Genomic DNA, 19,669 nt, shown 5'->3' with positions numbered 1-19,669 from the left:
TTCTGGATCAGCATTTGCAGTCTGTGGCTCTCCCCTTCTGTATGGTGACGCCCCCGAGAGTCTTTACAAAGGTCCTGGGGGCCCTTCTAGCAGTAGCTAGATCCCAGGGCATCGCGGTGACGACATCCTGGTTCAGGCGCCATCATTTCTTCTGGCAGAGGCCCACACCAGGGTCCTGCTGCAGTTACTTCAATCTCACGGTTGGAAGGTCAACTTCGAGAAGAGTTCTCTGGTTCCCAGTACCATGGTCAACGCACAAAGATGGCGTCTACCTGTCTTGCCCTTCAGTCTACAGTGAGACCATCTGTAGCTCAGTGCATGGAAATGATTGGACTCATGGTCTCCAGCATGGACATCATTCCATTCGCCAGGTTTCATCTCAGACCTCTTCAATTGTGCATGTTGAGACAGTGGAATAGTGATCATTCCGATCTGTCACAGCCGATATACATGGATGCGCAGACTTGGATTTCCCTCTCCTGGTGGATCCGCCCGGATCACCTGTCTATGGGGACATCCTTCCTGAGACCGTCCTGGGAGATTGTGACCACGGACGCTAGTCTGGTGGGATGGGGAGCTGTTTGGAGTGCCAGGATGGCACAGGGGAAGTGGTCTCGCTTAGAGTCTCTTCTTCCAATAAATCTGGAGCTTCGAGCGATCTACAATGCTCTGAGGGTGTGGCCTCGTCTGGGGGACTTCAGCTTTATCAGGTTCCAGATGGACAACTTTACCTTGTGGCTTACATCAATCACAAGGAGCTCCCTGGCAATGAGGGAGGTGTCTTGGATCCTGGAGCGGAGACCCATGACTGTTTGCTCTCTGCGATCCAAATACCGGTTGTGGACAACTGGGAAGTGGATTTTCTCAGCAGGCAGACTTTTCATCCGGTGGAATTGTCTCTTCACCCCAAAGTGTTTGCGGAGATCTGTCTCAGATGGGGGACGCTGGAGATCGATCTCATGGCGTCAAGGTTGAATTGCAAGACTCCCCGATACGGATCAAGGTCGAGGGACCCCCTGGCGGAGCTAATAGACGCATTGGAGATGCCTTGAGGGTTCGGTCTAGTATACATATTTCCTCCATAACAGCTTCTTCCTCGTGTAGTGGCTCGTATAAAGCGGGAGGGAGAGAGCATCCTCCATTCTGATTGCTCCCTCGTGGCCGAGGAGGACGGGGTTTGCGGGTCTAGTGAGGTTGTCATCCTCTCCGCCGTGGAGGTTACCCTGTAGCAGGGATCTGCTGGAGCAGGGTCCTTTTCAGTATCAAAATCTAGATTCTCTGAGGCTGACTGCGTGGAGATTGAACGCTTAGTCTTGTCAAAAAGGTTTTTTTCTGAGAATGTGATTGACACTCTAGTTCAGGCAAGAAAGCCGGTTACTCGACGCATCTATTATAGGGTGTGGAGGACTTATTTGTCCTGGTGTGATAGTCCTGGCTACCCTTGGCACAAGGTGAGGGTATCCAGGATTTTGTCCTTTCTCCAAGAGGGTTTGGAGAAGGGTCTCGCCGCTAGTTCCCTTAAAAGGACAAATTTTTACTTTATCTGTTCTGTTGCATAGGAGACTCGCTGTTGTCCCTGACATCCAATCTTTTGTTCAGGCCCTGTCTCGCATCAGGCCTGTTTTTAGGCAGGTTGCTCCCCCTTGGAGCTTAAAATTAGTACTTAAGGTCTTACAGAGTGTTCCGTATGAGCCTATGCATTCTCTTGACATAAAGATTCTATCATGGAAGGTTCTCTTTCTGTTGGCAATTGCATCGGCATGCAGAGTCTCTGAGCTGGCGGCCTTGCAATATGAGCCCCCTTATCTGGTGTATCATGCGGATAAGGCTGTTCTTCACACAGGCTGGGGTTTCTCCCCAAGGTGGTGTCTAACCATAACATAAAGCAGGAGATAGTTGTTCCTTCTTTATGTCCTAGCCCTTCTTCTCCTAAGTTCTATCTTCAGGCCACAAAGGATTTCAGACAATCTAAATCTCTTTTGTCGTATATTCAGGGAAGCAGAGTGGTCAGAGGGCTTCTGCTACTTCTACTTCTTTGTCTTTTTGGCTGAGGAGCTTGATCCGCTTGGCCTATGAGATAGCAGGACATTCCACTAGAGCAGTAGCTTCATCCTGGGCCTTCAAAAATGAGGCTTCCATGGAGCAGATTTGCAAGGTGGCTACCTGGTCCTCCTTGCATACCTTCACTAAGTTTTACAAATTTGATGTTTTTGCTTCTGCAGAAGCTGTTTTTGGGAGAAAGGTTCTACAGGCTTTGATGCCCTCAGATTAAAGGTACGCCTTTTACCCTCCCGGTTTCATTCAGTGTCCTCTAAAAGCTTGGGTATATGTTCCCACAAGTAATGAATGAAACTGTGGACTCTCCTCCCCTTTAGATGGAAAACATAAATTATGCTTACCTGATCATTTTATTTCCATCGTGGGGAGGAGAGTCAACGACCCCCGCCCATTTCTCCGATGTGCGGACCTAAATTTAATATATTCTTCTGGCACCATTTATACCCTGATATTTCATTTACTGTTCCTTGTTCCCTCGGCAGAATGATTGGGGATGAGGGGAGTGGGAGGAGTATTTAAACCTTTGGCTGTGGTGTCTTTGCCACCTCCTGGTGGCCAGGTTCTTAATTCCCACAAGTAATGAATGAAGACGTGGACTTTCCTCCCCACGATGGAAATAAAATTATCAGGTAATCATAATTTGTTATATAAATCAAAAAACCTCTAAAGTGTAAACACAATGCTTTATGAAAAAATGAAAAAAAGCAAAAAGACGTGATTACTTAGAGCTAGATTACAAGTGGAGCTCTAATTTAATGTGCACACGTTTACGGGCACACGTTAAATAACCAAAAAGTAAATACAATTTAAAAAATGCAGCATCTTTATTTAAAAAAAAAAACAACAAAAAACTGCACAAAGCAGTTATATAGGGTTAAAAAGAGGTGATGTGGGGTGTTAGAAAAAAACGGCACTGAAAAGTGCCTTGACACTGCGGTCTAGGGAGACTGTGTTATTACTCTAAATATATATGTATATTCTTATATAGATATATATGTGTTATGTGTACAGTATATATAGGTTCTCTGTCGTGACTACCGTTATGAGAACGAGGCTCATATATATTGTATATATACTATTTTGTAGAATTAGATGTTATACTATTATTAGTATTTCTTTGTTTTCCCTTTTCTATGCGGTATGGCAAGTCTTAAATGATTTTTTGTTTTTTTCTATGTTTATTTTTTGATATATACAAAAGTCAAAGAGGTTATTCTAATTTTGATGGAATATCAGTTACAGGCCTCTAGTTATCAACGTGTCTACTTACCTGCCATCGCCGGCCCCAATACGCTCGCCTCACATCACCGCCGCGGACCTGAATACGCTCGCCAAAGTTATCAAAAAAGCTGTCAAAAAGCTGCGCACCAAGTATGGGGCGATGAGCAGCGGACTGTGATAGTTATCACTCATCCGATCTCGCTGCTCTTCGGCTTTTTCCCAGCTTTATTGATAAGCTGTCACTAAGCACCCACACTAAACTACACTGTTCTACCCCCTATACCGGTGCCCCCGCAACTAAATAAAGTTATTAACCCCTAAACTGCCGCTCTTAGACCCCGCCACAACTATAATAAATGTATTAACCCCTAAACCGCCGCTCCCGGAGCCCACCGCCACCTACATTATACCTAGTAACCCCTATACCGCCGCCACCTATATTAAATTTATTAACCCCTATCCTGCCGATCCCGGACCCCGCCGCAATTAAATAAATTGTTTAACCCGTAATCCGCCGCTCCCGAACCCCGCCGCAACCTAAACTTATTAACCCCTAATCTGCCCCCCCTACACCGTTGCCACCTATATTAAACTTATTAACCCCTAATCTGCCCCCCCTACACCTTCGCCACCTATAATAAATTTATTAACCCCTATCCTGCCCCCCTACACCGCCGCCACTATAATAAAATTATTAACCCCTAAACCTAAGTCTAACCCTAACCCTAACACCCCCCTAACTTAAATATTAATTAAATACATCTAAATATTATAACTCTTATTAACTAAATTAATCCTATTTAAAACTAAATACGTACCTGTAAAATAAACCCTACGATAGCTACAATGTAATTAATAATTACATTGTAGCTATTTTAGGATTTATATTTATTTTACAGGTAACTTGGTATTTATTTTAGCTAGTTAGAATAGTTATTAAATAGTTATTAACTATTTAATAACTACCTAGCTAAAAGAAATACAAAATTACCTGTAAAATAAATCCTAACCTTAGCTACAATTAAACCTAACACTACACTATCATTAAATTAATTAAATAAATTACCTACAAATAACTACAATTAAATACAATTCAATAAACTAACTAAAGTACAAAAAAAAAAATAAGTTACAAACATTTCAAAAATAATACAACAATTTTAAGCTACTTACACCTAATCTAAGCCCCCTAATAAAATAACAAAGCCCCCCAAAATAAAAAAATGCCCTACCCTATTCTACATTAAAAAGTTAACAGCTCTATTACCTTACCAGCCCTTAAAAGGGCCTTTTGCGGGGCATGCCCCAAAGATATCAGCTCTTTTGCCTGTAAAATAAAAATACAACCCCCCCCAACATTAAAACCCACCACCCACATACCCTTACTCTAACCCAAAGCCCCCTTAAATAAACCTAACACTACCCCCCTTAAGATCATCCTACCTTTAGCCGTCTTCAGCCAGCTGACCACCGATGGAACAGAAGAGGACATCCGCAGCGGCCAAAGTCATCATCCAAGGGGCGCTGAAGAAGTCTTCCATCCGATTGAAGTCATCATCCAAGGGGCGCTGAAGAAGTCTTCCATCCGATTGAAGTCATCATCCAGGCGGCGTCTTCAATCTTCATCCATCCGGAGCGGAGCCATCTTCAGACGAGCCGATGCGGAGTCATCTTCTTCCACCGACGACTTTGTCACTTAAAGGAACCGTTTGTAATTTTTTTTTTTTTGTAACTTAGTTTTTTTTATTTTTTGTACTTCAGTTAGTTTATTTAATTGTATTTAATTGTAGGTATTTGTAGGTAAGTTATTTAATTAATTTAATGATAGTGTAGTGTTAGGTTTAATTGTAACTTAGGTTAGGATTTATTTTACAGGTAAGTATTTAGTTTTAAATAGGAATAATTTAGTTAATAAGAGTTATAATATTTAGATGTATTTAATTAATATTTAAGTTAGGGGGGTGTTAGGGTTAGACTTAGGTTTAGGGGTTAATAATTTTATTATAGTGGCGGCGGTGTAGGGGGGCAGGATAGGGGTTAATAAATGTATTATAGGTGGCGGCGGTGTAGGGGGGGCAGGATAGGGGTTAATAGGTATTATGTAGGTGGCGGCGGGGTCCGGGAGCGGCGGTTTAGGGGTTAACATATTTATTATAGTTGCGACGGGGTCCGGGAGCGGCGGTTTAAGGGGGAATAACTTTATTTAGTTGCCGCAGTGTAGGGGGCGGCAGATTAGGGGTTAATATGTATAATGTAGGTTGCGGCGGGTTCCGGGAGTGGCGGTTTAGGGGGTAATACATTTATTTAGTTGCGGCGGTGTAGGGGGGGACAGATTAGGGGTGTTTAGACTCGGGGTACATGTTAGGGTGTTAGGTGCAGACATCTCCCATAGGAATCAATGGGATGTCGGGCAGCAGCGAACATGAACTTTCGCTATGGTCAGACTCCCATTGATTCCTATGATATCCGCCACCTCCAGGATGGCGGATTGAAAACCAGGTACGCTGGGCCGGAAAAGTGCCGAGCGTACCTGCTAGTTTTTTGATAACTAGCAAAAGTAGTCAGATTGTGCCGCACTTGTGTTTGGAACATCTGGAGTGACGTAAGAATCGATCTGTGTCGGACTGAGTCCGGCGGATCGAAGCTTACGTCACTAAATTCTACTTTTGCCGGACATCAGGGCTTGATAACTTAGGCGAATCAGCCTCGCCACAAATACGCTGCGGAATTCCAGCGTATTTGAGGTTGACGGCTTGATAAGTAGAGGCCACAGTCTATTTTAAGGGATTCATTTTAATTCTTGATTATAAGATGGAATGTTATTGTGCTTAGTATATATTTGTAGATATGTTTATATACCTTATTCTTTATGTTCCTTTGGCTGTAACCCTGTTAATTTAAATTACCTTAATCCCCATAAAAGAAAAAAATACTATGGATTTCAAAAAATTTCTACAATGCATCATGAAACATTGTATCTTACACTATTAATGTATTTGTATATACAGTGTGGGTAATTTGTATTAAATCATATATATATATATCTGTACATAAAGCAGACATAATGAAATGTGCTTATCTTCTGTAGATAACAGGTGTAACTTGACTTCACAATATGAGAGAGGACACATTCCTCTGGCAATTGAATCAATAGATGTATTATTATTTTTGTTTTAATTTAAATAAATATCTCATGCTGAGTTTATTTTTTTCTAGCTAATGAATCGAAAAGACAAGGCCACATTTGATAAACTGGATTATTTGCTCTCCAAAGAAGATAATTACAAGCGGACAAGGGAATATATAAGGAGTTTGAAAATGGTACCGTCCATACCATATTTAGGTAAGTGGGACAGTCAACACTTCTCTAAAATCTTTTTATAAAAAGTCTGATGCTTGAAAGATTTGTGTAAAAAATAGTGTGATAGAAAGAGAATACTTAAGTGAGCAAGGAATGAAACGGTTGATTAAACTCCCTGTACATTTCCTGTAATTTTACTAGTGCCAAAAACCAGTTGGTTGGTTTAAATCTGCGGTTGGGCACTCAGAGTTTTGTCTGGTGGCTTTAAGAAAGGAGGATCAAAGGGTTTAATGGGTTAACACAATGTAATGAACATACATAAATTTCTCCACACTGGGCCAAAACTGGACCACATTTGAAGAGGACCACCACGGAGAAGGTTTCTGTTAGTCCAGGTTTTACCAGCATAAATATTGGAGAGTCTCCCAATTTGTATCCAGATGGTCTGAAGTGACATACTAACCATAATATTGTTTTATTCCAACAATAATTATAATTTACATATAAGGACAGTCGCACGTTTTCCTCTGTGTTCACAGTCAGAGAACAAAAAGGCTTAAGTTATGTCTTACAGTGCACAGGTTTTTTTGGATCCACAAATGTATTTAAAGACATTGGGGAAGTTAAGTAAATATTTTTTTTTGTGTAAAAAAATAAATAAAAAATGAATATAAGGGCTTAGATTACTCCCAGATTATTTATTTTAAACATTCATATCTGTTTATTTACAGTGTTTTCTCTGCAAATACGCAGACCACACATGAACACCATTATATTACACTGTCAAAATACCAATATATATATGAGATTTTATGCACTTTATAACAAATCTCACCACTTCTTCACACCTTTAATAGCATCTAGCAGGTTAAATCATTCAGTGATCGAGGGGAAGCAGTAACTGCTATGTATGTGTGTCATAACGAAGCAGGCCGAGAACGCCTGGTACATATGCACAGACTAAGGAAATGTAATTAATAAATGTAAATAGTAAAAGTATGCTTTTTTTTTTTAAACTGTCATTGAAGATATAGGCCCTTATTTAAAAGGGAGATTGCCAACTTGCTTGAAAAGCCTCTTGAAAAATGAAGCTATCCAAGCTGATATGTGCAGCTCGTCGGCCATTGTGTGAAATGTTTCAGGGAAAATATACGTTCTTGCAAATGCAATATTTCATGTTTCAGACGGCATATTGGTTTGGAATGCCTTTCAAAAAGCAAGTGAGACTACAACACCCTTGAATTCTTGTCGCAAACTTTTGCCATCTATGTCTTTGAAAGCAATGGAGATAATAGAGCCAGGCAGCAGTATAGAACAAAGTATTTGTAGAAGTATAATGCATAATTTTATTTTATTTTATAATTTATTTGAGTCACATGACTTGATTTAATCATTTCCATTGAATTTATTGCATTTTTTTGTATTGGATTTTTATCACAGCACTTAGTGTATATGTTGAGCATTTAATAAATAAGTAGATGTTTTACTGAAAAGAATGCTGAATTCCTGTCCTCTAATACAATAGCTAATAATAGTCTATTGTTACCTTTATTAGTTGGTAGTCAAATAATATAATGTTAAAGGGTCTGCAACAAGTTAAAAGTCTATTAATAACATTTCTTTATGGTTTGTCTTCTTATCATTATTATTATTATTATTATTATTATTATTATTATAATCATAATTTGCTGTACATATTGAAGAAATTCCAATATACAGAATTTTCAGTTGAAAAAAATAATGAATCCATTCATTTGGTATTGCAGGTAGAGATGCTGCCTTATGACTTTTTATATAAAAAAATAACTGATTTGTCCTGTACTAGATTATAGCTTTCTATTTTCTCTTCAGGTGGGAAAAGTCAGACACAGCATAGCTGCGGTGTGCTGAGTGCCATATGCTGGTGTTTAAATGATAGGAAAAGGACCTGTATGATCTTCTGAACAGCAGACTACATGCAGTAATTGCTACTTTTAGGATTTTTTATTACAGTTGGTATTTTGAAGGTTGCTATAAGCCAGCAGGATAGAGTTTGTGGTATGTTATACATTAGATTTAAAAGAGTACTTGGCAATAAATATCTCTTGCCAAGGGATATACTTAACTCAGTTGGTTCTCTTTCTTTTAAGAAAATCAACATGCAAGCTTCTATATTTGTGTTTTCTTGTAAAATAAGCCTACAATAATGTATTTGCTAGAAGGATAAGGGCTTCTGTATTCTATGTAGTCATAGCAGCACCTCATATTCCAATATTTAATCCAAATGATAGCATATCTGAAAGATTATAATGCAGAAGACAGTCACAAAATATGCATTTACTGTTTAGTTCTTTTAAGCAATATTGCAACTGCGCTAACTTGCACGTGTATTATAAGTTAAAAGTAAACAGAATTTGCACTCATCAGGTGAGCGCTTGTGCAGACCTAGTGAAAAGTCTAAGGGTTAAAAACAAACACTTGAAGCATAAATTAAAATATATTGTTACACTCATATATACAGTTTCTGATAACAAAAACAAATCATAAATATTATTATTTGTTATAAGCGTTAAATGGTATATGGTAAATGACAAGGTGTTTGACTGGAAAGTATAACAATACAAAAATACCCTCTAACCCCTTAATGACCACAATGTACCCTGTATATCACTGGTCATTAAGGTTTTTTTCAGGACATAATAGCACAAGTCTAGCAAAAAGACGCTATTAATACCCTCCCTCCAGCAGGCTTTGTGGAATAGAGCAGTCTCAACGCTGGTGGCAAGACCGCGCTAAAAAACAATCAAGTCTCAAAAAAAGGCCAGCGACATACAGGGTACGTCGCTGGTCCTTAAGGGGCTAAAGTAGTATAGCAGCTCTTCGATGAGATATATCCCTATATCTCACAATTAAAATAACAACAAACAAAGAGTGCTCTACTGCTCTAGAAAACTTAGAATGGTTTCAGTCAAAACAGATATAGTATATGAAAAATATGTATTTATTATTTTGAGTGATATTAAAATAAGAATTACATAAATATAAATTATGATAATTTAATAATAATAATAATACATTAATAAATTATAATAATTTAATAATAATACTTTAATAATAATAATTAAAAAGCTCAGAATAAAAATCACAGAATAAAAGACATCAATGTTAATACACCTGTGTGTTGCTAGAACATATGAGTGTTCAAATAAAGTGACATATATGCAGATGAATTAGCAGGTAAATATGTATAAAAAAGGGGGGGTTTTGAGTGTGCCTGAGATGTTTCTAGAATAGAAATTACTCAGTCTGAATTAGCCTAACTTATATATAAATTTATATAAAGATATTTAATCTGAATTTACATCTATTTTTTCACATAAATTGTAAAAAGTGATATATGATTCCAAAACCGCTATTTTGAATCAGTATTTTACTTATGTGTTTAATCATGCGATATGTACTATGGATTGGATTGGGATCTAATTGTAAATTATATATAAAGTTATTAAAAATATAATAAATAGGACAAGCACTCCAAGTAATATGAAGAAACAATTTTACTAGTTAATTAAAAAGACATATATATGATATCAAACATAAAGAAAATACTGTATTGGAAAATAATTATAGTTTATTCTTAGGAAAATGGTTGTTACGCTGTAAACTTTGATGTAATGTTTATATTTAAAACCCAAAATATGGCAAAACGGATCAGTTTTTAAAAACAATTTCATATAGATTAAACAGGTAAAACTTTTTTCTTTCTAATGACACGGTGAGTCCACAGATCATCTAATTACTATTGGGATATTCACCTCCTGGCCAGCAGGAGGCGGCAAAGAGCACCACAGCAAAGTTGTTAAATATCATCTCCCTTCCCTCCAACCCCAGTCATTCTCTTTGCCTACGTTAGAGTAAGGAAGTGGTAAAGTTAGGTGCTGGAAAGATTCTTCTTCAATCAAGATTTTATTTTATTTGCAGTACTAGTATGTGCTGTTTTTACTCCAGGGTGTAGCTGTAGTCCATTTCAGTCTCTTCAGTAGAGCATTGGTGACTTTTAAGCAAAGGGAACTTGTGGGACATAATTCTCACTGCACCTCCCTCATATTTAAATAAAAGTTGCTGCCCTTATTATTATTTTCCACAGGTCAATATGAGGGAAAGGACCTCTCCATACCTAGTGAGCTGCCTTGCTGTCAGGCAGATTCATTGAGGTAAGTGCTAATTTATTTTCTTAAGCAGCTTTAAGGAAAAAACATGGCAATTTACTATTTCCCTAACATGTATGGCAGTTTTGTATGGCACTGGGGACTTGAGGAGAACTTTGCTCATTTTGGTGGTTTTATTAGGGCTTGTGTGAGGTAAAAATGTATCTGTTGCACACTTATTTTTTTTCTCACTTCCTGTATATGGAGGAGAGATATCTGCATCTTAACATTTTTCAAATCAAACGTTATTTGCTAGCCTGATATTTCGTTATCCTGTTGGATAGGCACCTCAGCAAAGCTATAGCTAAGGTGTAGATGCTGTTTGAGGTATTTTATGTATTCACATATCTTAAAAAATAAAGCAGTAACACTTTTGTTTTTATTAAAAAAATAAAGCAGTTTCTTTTTTGCATTGCATCAAAAATAAAGCAGTTTCTTTTTAAAATTTAAAGAGACAGTAACGTTTTTTTCTTTATTAAATTTATTCATAATTTAATTATTTAATTATTTATATTTATTCTGTTAAGATGGACCAATACTCTGTTGTAGATTACAGATGTCCTTTATGTTTGAATGCTAATATTGAACCACCAATTCCTTTTTGTTCCTCATGTGTTGAGAGAACTTAAAATTTTAAGGATAGACTTTTTGAGGCAATATTGTCTAAGACGGATGCTGTCCAGGAGTCTTCTGACAATGTTCACTGCATTTTTCTCCTCAAATTTTAGTACCCATTAATTCAGTGCCCTGGGCTTCCTCTCAAGCTCCGGCTGGGGTCTCTTTGCAAGACATTGCTTCTCTCATGTCTTCTGCAGTTTCTGATGCGTTGTCTGCTTTTCCCATGCTACAGGGAAGTCTAAAGAATCAGTGCGTAAGGTGTCTGACCCGGTCATGGCTATTCCGAATATTCCCTCTTATAGATCTGATAGGGGAGGATTCTTCGGGTGCATCTGAGGGTGAGGTCTCAGATTCTGACAGTGTAATTCCTTCCTTTGATGCTGAAGTTGTATCCTTCAGGTTTAAGCTAGAGCACCTCAGTTTACTACTCAAGGAAGTTTTGGCTACTCTGAACGACTCTGACACTACTGTCGTTGTCAACACTAAAAAATCTAGCAAGCTTAACAAGTACTATGATGTACCTTCCATGCTGGAATGTTTTCCCATACCAGATCGGGCTACAGAAATTATTGTTAAGGAAGGGAGAACGGTTTTTCTCCTTCTGCTATTTTTAAGAAGATGTTTCTCATTGATAACTCTATTAAGGAGTCTTGGCAAATGGTCCCCAAGGTGGAAGGGGCAATTTCCACTTTAGCTAAGAGAACTACTATTCCCATAGAAGATAGCTGTTCTTTTAAGGATCCTATGGATAAGAAACTTGAGGGTTTTCTTAAGAAAATGTATGTTCAACATGGGTTACAATGGCAACTTGTGGTGTGTATTGCTACCATTTGTAGTGCGGTGGCATTCTGCTTTGATGCGCTGTCTGATTCCATTCAAACAGACACTCCCCTTGAAGAGATCCAGGACAGGATCAAGGCTCTTAAATTGGCTAATTATTTTATTTCTGATACTTCCCTTCAGGTTATCAAATTGGGAGCAACGATTTCTAGTTTCCCATTCTAGCTCACAAAGCTTTATGGTTGAAATCTTGGTCTGCAGATGAGTTATCTAAGTCTAGACTTTTGGCTATTCCTTACAAGGGTAAGACCTTGTTTGGCCCAGCCTTGGCTGAGATTATTTCTGACATTACAGGAGTAAAAGGACATTTCTTTCCTCAGGATAAGAGAAATAAGCAGAAGGGACTTCAGAATAATGTTCGTTCCTTTAGAAACTTCAAGGGTAAACCTTCTTCTCCCTCTACAAAACAGGAACAGTCCAAACCTGCCTAGAGACCCAACCAATCTTGAAATAAGAGAAAGCAATCCAAGAAGCTCGCTAATGAAACAAAGTCAGCATGAAGGGTCTGCCCCCGATCCAGGGCCGGATCTTGTGGGGGGCAGACTTTCCTTTTTCGCTCAGGCTTGGGTTTGGGATGTTCAGGATCCTTGGGAGATAGACAACGTGTCCCAAGGATACAAACTAGAGTTTAAGACCTTTCCCCCCAGGGGCAGATTTCTTATCTCAAGATTATCTGTCGACCAGATAAAAAGAGGCGTTTTTACATTGTGTTCGGGATCTATCCGTACCTTCATGTTCCCATCCACAGGGATCATCACAAGTTTCTGAGATTTGCCTTTCTCCACAGACACTTTCAGTTTGTGGCTCTTCCTTTCGGACTTGCTACAGCTCCCAGAATTTTTTCAAAGGTTCTGGGATCTCTGTTGGCAGTGCTCCTGTTACAGGGTATTGCAGTGGCGCCTTATCTGGACGACATTCTGGTTCAGGCCCAGTCCTTACAACTTTCAAGCTACCACACGGAGATGCTTTTATCATTCCTGCGTTCTCACGGTTGAAAGGTGAACCTGAGTCAGCATGAAGGGTCTACCCCCTATCAATTATTTTTTTATTTATTTTTTTGTTTTTTTTAAAAAATAAAAAATAAAATAAAAAAAAGTAATAATAATTTTTTTTAATTTTATTTTTTTTTTATAAAAAAATTATAAAAAAATAAAATAAAAAATAAAAATAAAATAAAAATAATATTAAAAAAATAAAATATTTTTTTTTTTTTTTTTTTTTACTTTTTTATTATTTTTTATAATAATAAAAAAAAAATAATAATAAAATAATAAAAAATAATTAAAGGAAAGCAGCTGAAAATCTTATTCCACAATCGTTGCAGCTAGAGTGTAGACTGGAGAGCAAACAGAGGACTTGTCTGATAATGGAAGGAATCCTAGAGACGAGGTGCTGTTATAGTTTCCAGTGCGCACATACACACAGCTGATCAGTGCGAGATGTAAAGTCAATCAACTGATAGGAACTGCAAGTTTGTTTAGATGGAGCGCTGCCGTCTAAAACTGGAAATGAAGCGCGGCTGTTTCCGTGATAACGGAGAATATCCAAAAACGATTAGTAGAATCGGCAAGGATTCTTTTGGTGAAATCCTTTGTAGGAATTCGGACCTGGAATACCTGTGACTGACTTGGAGGTAGGCAGTCTGAATGATGCAAATTACCAAGCACTGTGGAGGTGAAAAGGAGGAGCTTATATAGGGTGAAAATAGTAGCTCTCTTAAAGGATTATGACCAATTCTGGAAAATCACACATATGCGCCAGAATATGTGACAGTTATATATAAAAAAAATACCAGAATAAGGTTTCTATTTTAAGAATAACATAATCTGTCAAATGGTTTATATTTCTTCTTTTTAATAACATTAACAAAAAGAACAAAATTATGCAGCAAAGATGTATTACATCACTTTATTGGTGGAATTTTAAACCAATGAGACATTGCTTCAAGCTAACAAATGTAAGAGGGATCTGATAGTTTAAATAAGACCGCCAAAAAAAGTCTCTGCTGGTGATGTGTTCCAATCGTGTTGGGTGTTTAACTAATCAGGGAGTCAGATTACCGGCATATTCAGTGTGATCCTCTTAGTGTTAAATCTTGCAGTTACTTTCAAAGTTAAAACTCACAATAGTAATTTCACACTTGATACTTTGAGAGCTCATGAAATTTTAAGCTGTTTGTGGAGTGGTTAGAATAAAAGAACATTATCAAAGTCCTTAAATGTTGTATATTGAATACAACAAATATTCCTTTCACAATAAGTGATTTCTGGCCAGCACAGACAGCTCATCAATGTGTTTCAGCAGATAGATTTTTTCAAGATGAGCCTGTGAATGAACTTCATTTCTATTTATACCTATAATTTAAAGGGGCAGTCTAATCCCTATGTATTAAAGGGGAAGTCTGTTTACTCTTTTAAAGAGCTACTGTTATGGAAACTAAATATATACATTGCATATTATAATGATGATAATTAACCTGTTTGATAACATAGTAAAAAAAATTATATACATAACATACTAACATAGAAACATAGTTGATGAGGTTGAAATAAGTCTGAAGTCCATCAACCTATACAAATCTAATATGCTTACAAAAGCTCCAGTTGAGCTTAAATTAATCCCACTAAAAGTTGACCCATTTAATACAAGCAATCATATCCATGATCCAGAAATGTATCTTAAACCATTTTTAAATGTATCTAGGGTATTAGCATTCACTACCTCCTTTGGTAATGAGTTCCACAATTTTATTACTCTTACAGTAAAAAAATGTTTCCATTGCAGGAGATTAAATCTCCTTTCCTCCAACCTTAAATTGTGACCTATTGTCACAAGCAATTTTCTTGGAATAAACAGAGCTTCTAACATCTCTGTATATGGATGGGCCTTGAATATATTTATATAAAGTAATCATGTCACCTCTCAAGCGCCTTTTTTCTAGACAAAACAGACCCAGTTTGGCTAGCCTATCCTCATAGCTTAAATTCTCCATTCCCCTTATTAGCTTTGTGGCCCTTCTCTGAACTTTTTCTATTTCTGCAATATCTTTTTTTGCGATCGATCCCCAGAACTGCACTCCATACTCAAGGTGAGGTCTTTTCATTGATTTATATAGTGACAGGATTATGCTTTCCTCCCTTGAATCAATGCCTCTTTTAATACATGCTAGTATCTTCTTAGCCTTTGTAGCCCGTGCCCTGAATTGTGCACCAATCTTTAGCTTGTTATCTATTACTACTCCCAAATCCCTTTCCTCCTCTGTTTGGCTAAGTCTTGTCTCATTTAATTTATACATTGCCTGCTTATTTTTACTTCCAAAATGTAGAAACTTTCCTTTTTTCTGTTTTTAATCTCATTTTCCATTTACCTGCCCATACTTCTAATTTTTGCAGATCCCTTTGTAACAAAGTTCATCCTGCTCTGACCTAATGACCTTACTTAGCTTAGTATCATCTGCAAAAAAAAGAGATGTTGCTATTTATTCCCTGCTCCAAGTCATTAATAAAAATATTAAAAAGAACAGGGCCCAAATAATATAGGTTGAACACACTTTTATCTTAGATATAATATAATATAAAACTAACTGATAAAATGTAAACTGACATAAAATATACTTATATAACACTGAGTGGTTACTAAGATAAATCATATCTAAATGAATGGATTTAAGTTTGACTGGAAAGGGCTATAATGTATATTTACGCTTTGGAGCCCTTTCCAGTTAACTATCCTAAAACTTGAAATATCAGTATAATGTGTTAAACTGTGTTTTACTGTAAATACTTTACATAACTATCTTCGGGTTTAGTGCTGTAGGTTTAATGCATTGTCAGGACAGTGTGTGATTGATAAGTGTTAGGATATTTTTATCCATCGCACTCCATTAACCCCTTAATGACCGAGGACGTGCAGGGTACGTCCTCAAAAAAAAGGCAGTTAACGCCTGAGGACGTACCCTGCACGTCCTCGGTGTGGAAAGCAGCTGGAAGCGATCCTGCTCGCTTCCAGCTGCTTTCCGGTTATTGCAGTGATGCCTCGATATGGAGGCATCCTGCAATAACCTCACATGGCCATCCGATGCAGAGAGAGCCACTCTGTGGCCCTCTCTGCACCGGACATCGATGGCCGGTATCGTTGGTGGGTGGGAGCCGAATTGGGAGGCGGGTGGGCGGCCATCGGTGTGCCGCGTGATGTCACGGGGGGCGGGATCGGGGGCGTGACCGCCAGGGGCGCGCACGGGCGCGCGCGCGTGCACGGAGGGTGGCGGGCGGGCGCGTGCACGGGGCGGGAGCGGGTGGGAACCGCTACACTACGGAAAAGTATTTAATAAAACCTGGCTAATCATGTTTGTGCAAAAGCACAAAAAACGATCGTGGAGGGGTGGGGGGGTTGGTTTGTGTGTGGGGAAGCTACACTACAGAAAATTTCAAAAAATTAAAAAAACAAACCATTTTTTTTCTTCTAAACTGGGTACTGGCAGACAGCTGCCAGTACCCAAGATGGCGCCCGTTAACTTACAGTGGGAGGGGATAGAGCTGTTTGGGGGGGGGATCAGTGAGGTTGGGGGCTAAGGGGGGATAGTACACAGCAGCATATGTAAATATGCTTAAAAAAATCATTAAAAAAATATATATATAGCTTTTATTTTAGTACTGGCAGACTTTCTGCCAGTACTTAAGATGGCGGGGACAATTGTGGGGTGGGGGAGGGAAGAGAGCTGTTTGGGAGGGATCAGGGGGTCTGATGTTTTAGGTGGGAGGCTGAGCTCTACACTAAATCTAATATTAACCCTGCAAGCTCCCTACAAGCTACCTAATTAACCCCTTCACTGCTAGCCATAATACACGTGTGATGCGCAGTGGCATTTAGCGGCCTTCTAAATACCAAAAAGCAACGCCAAAGCCATATATGTCTGCTATTTCTGAACAAAGGGGATCCCAGAGAAGCATTTACAACCATTTGTGCCATAACTGCACAAGCTGTTTGTAAATGATTTCAGTGAGAAACCTAAAATTGTGAAATATTTTACGTTTTTTTTAATTTGATCGCATTTGGCGGTGAAATGGTGGCATGAAATATACCAAAATGGGCCTAGATCAATACTTGGGGTTGTCTACTACACTACACTAAAGCTAAAATTAACCCTACAAGCTCCCTACATGCTCCCTAATTAACCCCTTCACTGCTGGGCATAATACACGTGTGGTGCGCAGTGGCATTTAGTGGCATTCTAATTACCAAAAAGCAACACCAAAGCCATATAAGTCTGCTATTTCTGAACAAAGGGGATCACAGAGAAGAATTTACAACCATTTGTGCCATAATTGCACAAACTATTTGTAAATAATTTCAGTGAGAAACCTAAAGTTTGTGAAAAAAATTGTGAAAAAGTGAACGATTTTTTTTATTTGATCGCATTTGGCGGTGAAATGGTGGCATGAAATATACCAAAATTGGCCTAGATCAATACTTTGGGTTGTCTACTAAAAAAAAATATATACATGTCAATGGATATTCAGGGATTCCTGAAAGATATCAGTGTTCCAATGTAACTAGCGCTAATTTTGAAAAAAAAGTGGTTTGCAAATAGCAAAGTGCTACTTGTATTTATGGCCCTATAACTTACAAAAAAAGCAAAGAAGATGTAAACATTGGGTATTTCTAAACTCAGGACAAAATTTAGAAACTATTTAGCATAGGTGTTTTTTGGTGGTTGTAGATATGTAACAGATTTTGGGGGTCAAAGTTAAAAAAAGTGTTTTTTTTTTCAATTTTTCCTCATATTTTATAATTTTTTTATAGTAAATTATAAGATATGATGAAAATAATGGTATCTTTTGAAAGTCCATTTAATGGCGAGAAAAACGGTATATAATATGTGTGGGTACAGTAAATGAGTAAGAGGAAAATTACAGCTAAACACAAACACCGCAAAAATGTAAAAATAGCCTTGGTCCCAAACGGACAGAAAATGGAAAAGTGCTGCGGTCATTAAGGGGTTAAAGTCTATGGGGTAAATTTACTATTGTGCGGACGGACATGATACAATGTAGCGTATCATGTCCGCCGCACATCGAATAAATGCCGACAGCATATGCTGTTGGCATTTATCATTGTACCAGCAGTACTGGTGAACTGCTGGGGCAATACCGCCCCCTGCAGATTCGCGGCCAAGCGGCCGCTAGCAGGGGGTGTCAATCAGCCGATTCGTATTTGATCGGGCTGATTGCTGTCCACCACCTCGGAGGTGGCGGACGAGTTAAGGCTAAGACCGCTGCTTCTAAACTTCCACTTTAGGAGGAACTGAAGCAGAGTGGGTCGGAAGCAGCATCCGCTGCTTCATAAATCGACCCCTATGGGAATAAGTTGTTAATGTGATTGCCATATCCCAAGTCCTGAAATGAGTGTGCATTGGGTTTTGCTTGTGCGATTACTTTTCAATGTCTACTGGTAATACACATGCTAACATGCTCACTTTAAAAGTTCACTTTAAGCACAGTTATCACACAAGCAAAATAATATAGAGCGCCACTTGTAGTCTGGCCCTGCTAATAAAAACCATTGGACATTCTGTGCTCAGCTCTTATTCTAGCTATTTGTCTGAAAACACATTTTTTTATATTCTATCAAATCTCATTATCTACCTTCAAGGACCTTCCTCTTTATCCTGTATTTCTCAGGCACATGCCCCATGCTACAGTAATACATTACTTAGCACACTTATGAGTAAAGGTCTGGCGGTTGTGAAAGATTCTCTGTCCCTTTTCTTTTTATTATGATAGTGGAAAAGGTGCCATCACCGGCAACTCTGTTCTTTTTTGCTAAAATAATAAATACAGTATATATTAATAATTATTATTATAATAAATAAAAATTGGATGGCATTTTGGTCTTCAGAAAAAATTGAAATAAAGTTTATGTATAAGCTTGGATACAGCAGAGTTTTAGGGTTTTTTTTCTAAAAACTCCCAAAAATGCCTTACTACAGTAAATATAGGGTCTGGAATCTGAAGGGAAAATATTAGATTAGTACATCCCGATAAAAGGTATTTTTGTCTCTCTTTAGTATTCCTGTTACTCTTATAAAAATGTTTAAAGGACAGTTAAATGCAATAGAACTACATAATGAACAAGTGCAGCATAAAAAAAAGACAGTGCAATAGCACTTACTATGAATTTGAATTTTAAAGGGGCAAATTTTAAAATGTAATCATGTGAAAGCCATCAGCCAATTACAGAGTCATATATGTATAAACTGGACTCTTGCACATGCTCAATAATAGCTGGTGCCTCAGAAAGTGTGCATATAAAAAGATTATGCACAATTTGATAATGGAAGTAAATTAGAAAGTCTTAAACTGCTGCTCTATCTGAATCATAAAAGTTTAATTTTGACTTTAGTGTTACTTTAATCTTTATTTTTTACACATGGTATTGCTGTGTG

The 19,669-nt window shown here is 38.0% G+C and overlaps 1 protein-coding gene across 6 annotated transcripts in view; it reads left to right on the top strand.

Annotated features, from left to right (window-relative positions):
• RALGPS1 (Ral GEF with PH domain and SH3 binding motif 1) overlaps positions 1 to 19,669 on the top strand; it is a 1,173,485-nt gene that overhangs the window by 578,512 nt on the left and 575,304 nt on the right. For all 6 annotated transcript variants that reach the window (XM_053695590.1, XM_053695591.1, XM_053695594.1 and 3 more), the window contains one exon: positions 6,496 to 6,622. In XM_053695590.1, coding sequence (XP_053551565.1) covers positions 6,496 to 6,622 — 127 coding nt within the window. The remainder of the gene's footprint in view (positions 1 to 6,495; positions 6,623 to 19,669) is intronic.

The sequence above is a fragment of the Bombina bombina genome, chromosome 12 (genome assembly GCF_027579735.1).
Source record: "Bombina bombina isolate aBomBom1 chromosome 12, aBomBom1.pri, whole genome shotgun sequence".
Taxonomy (NCBI): domain Eukaryota; kingdom Metazoa; phylum Chordata; class Amphibia; order Anura; family Bombinatoridae; genus Bombina; species Bombina bombina.
This window is presented reverse-complemented; position numbering and strand designations above follow the sequence as displayed.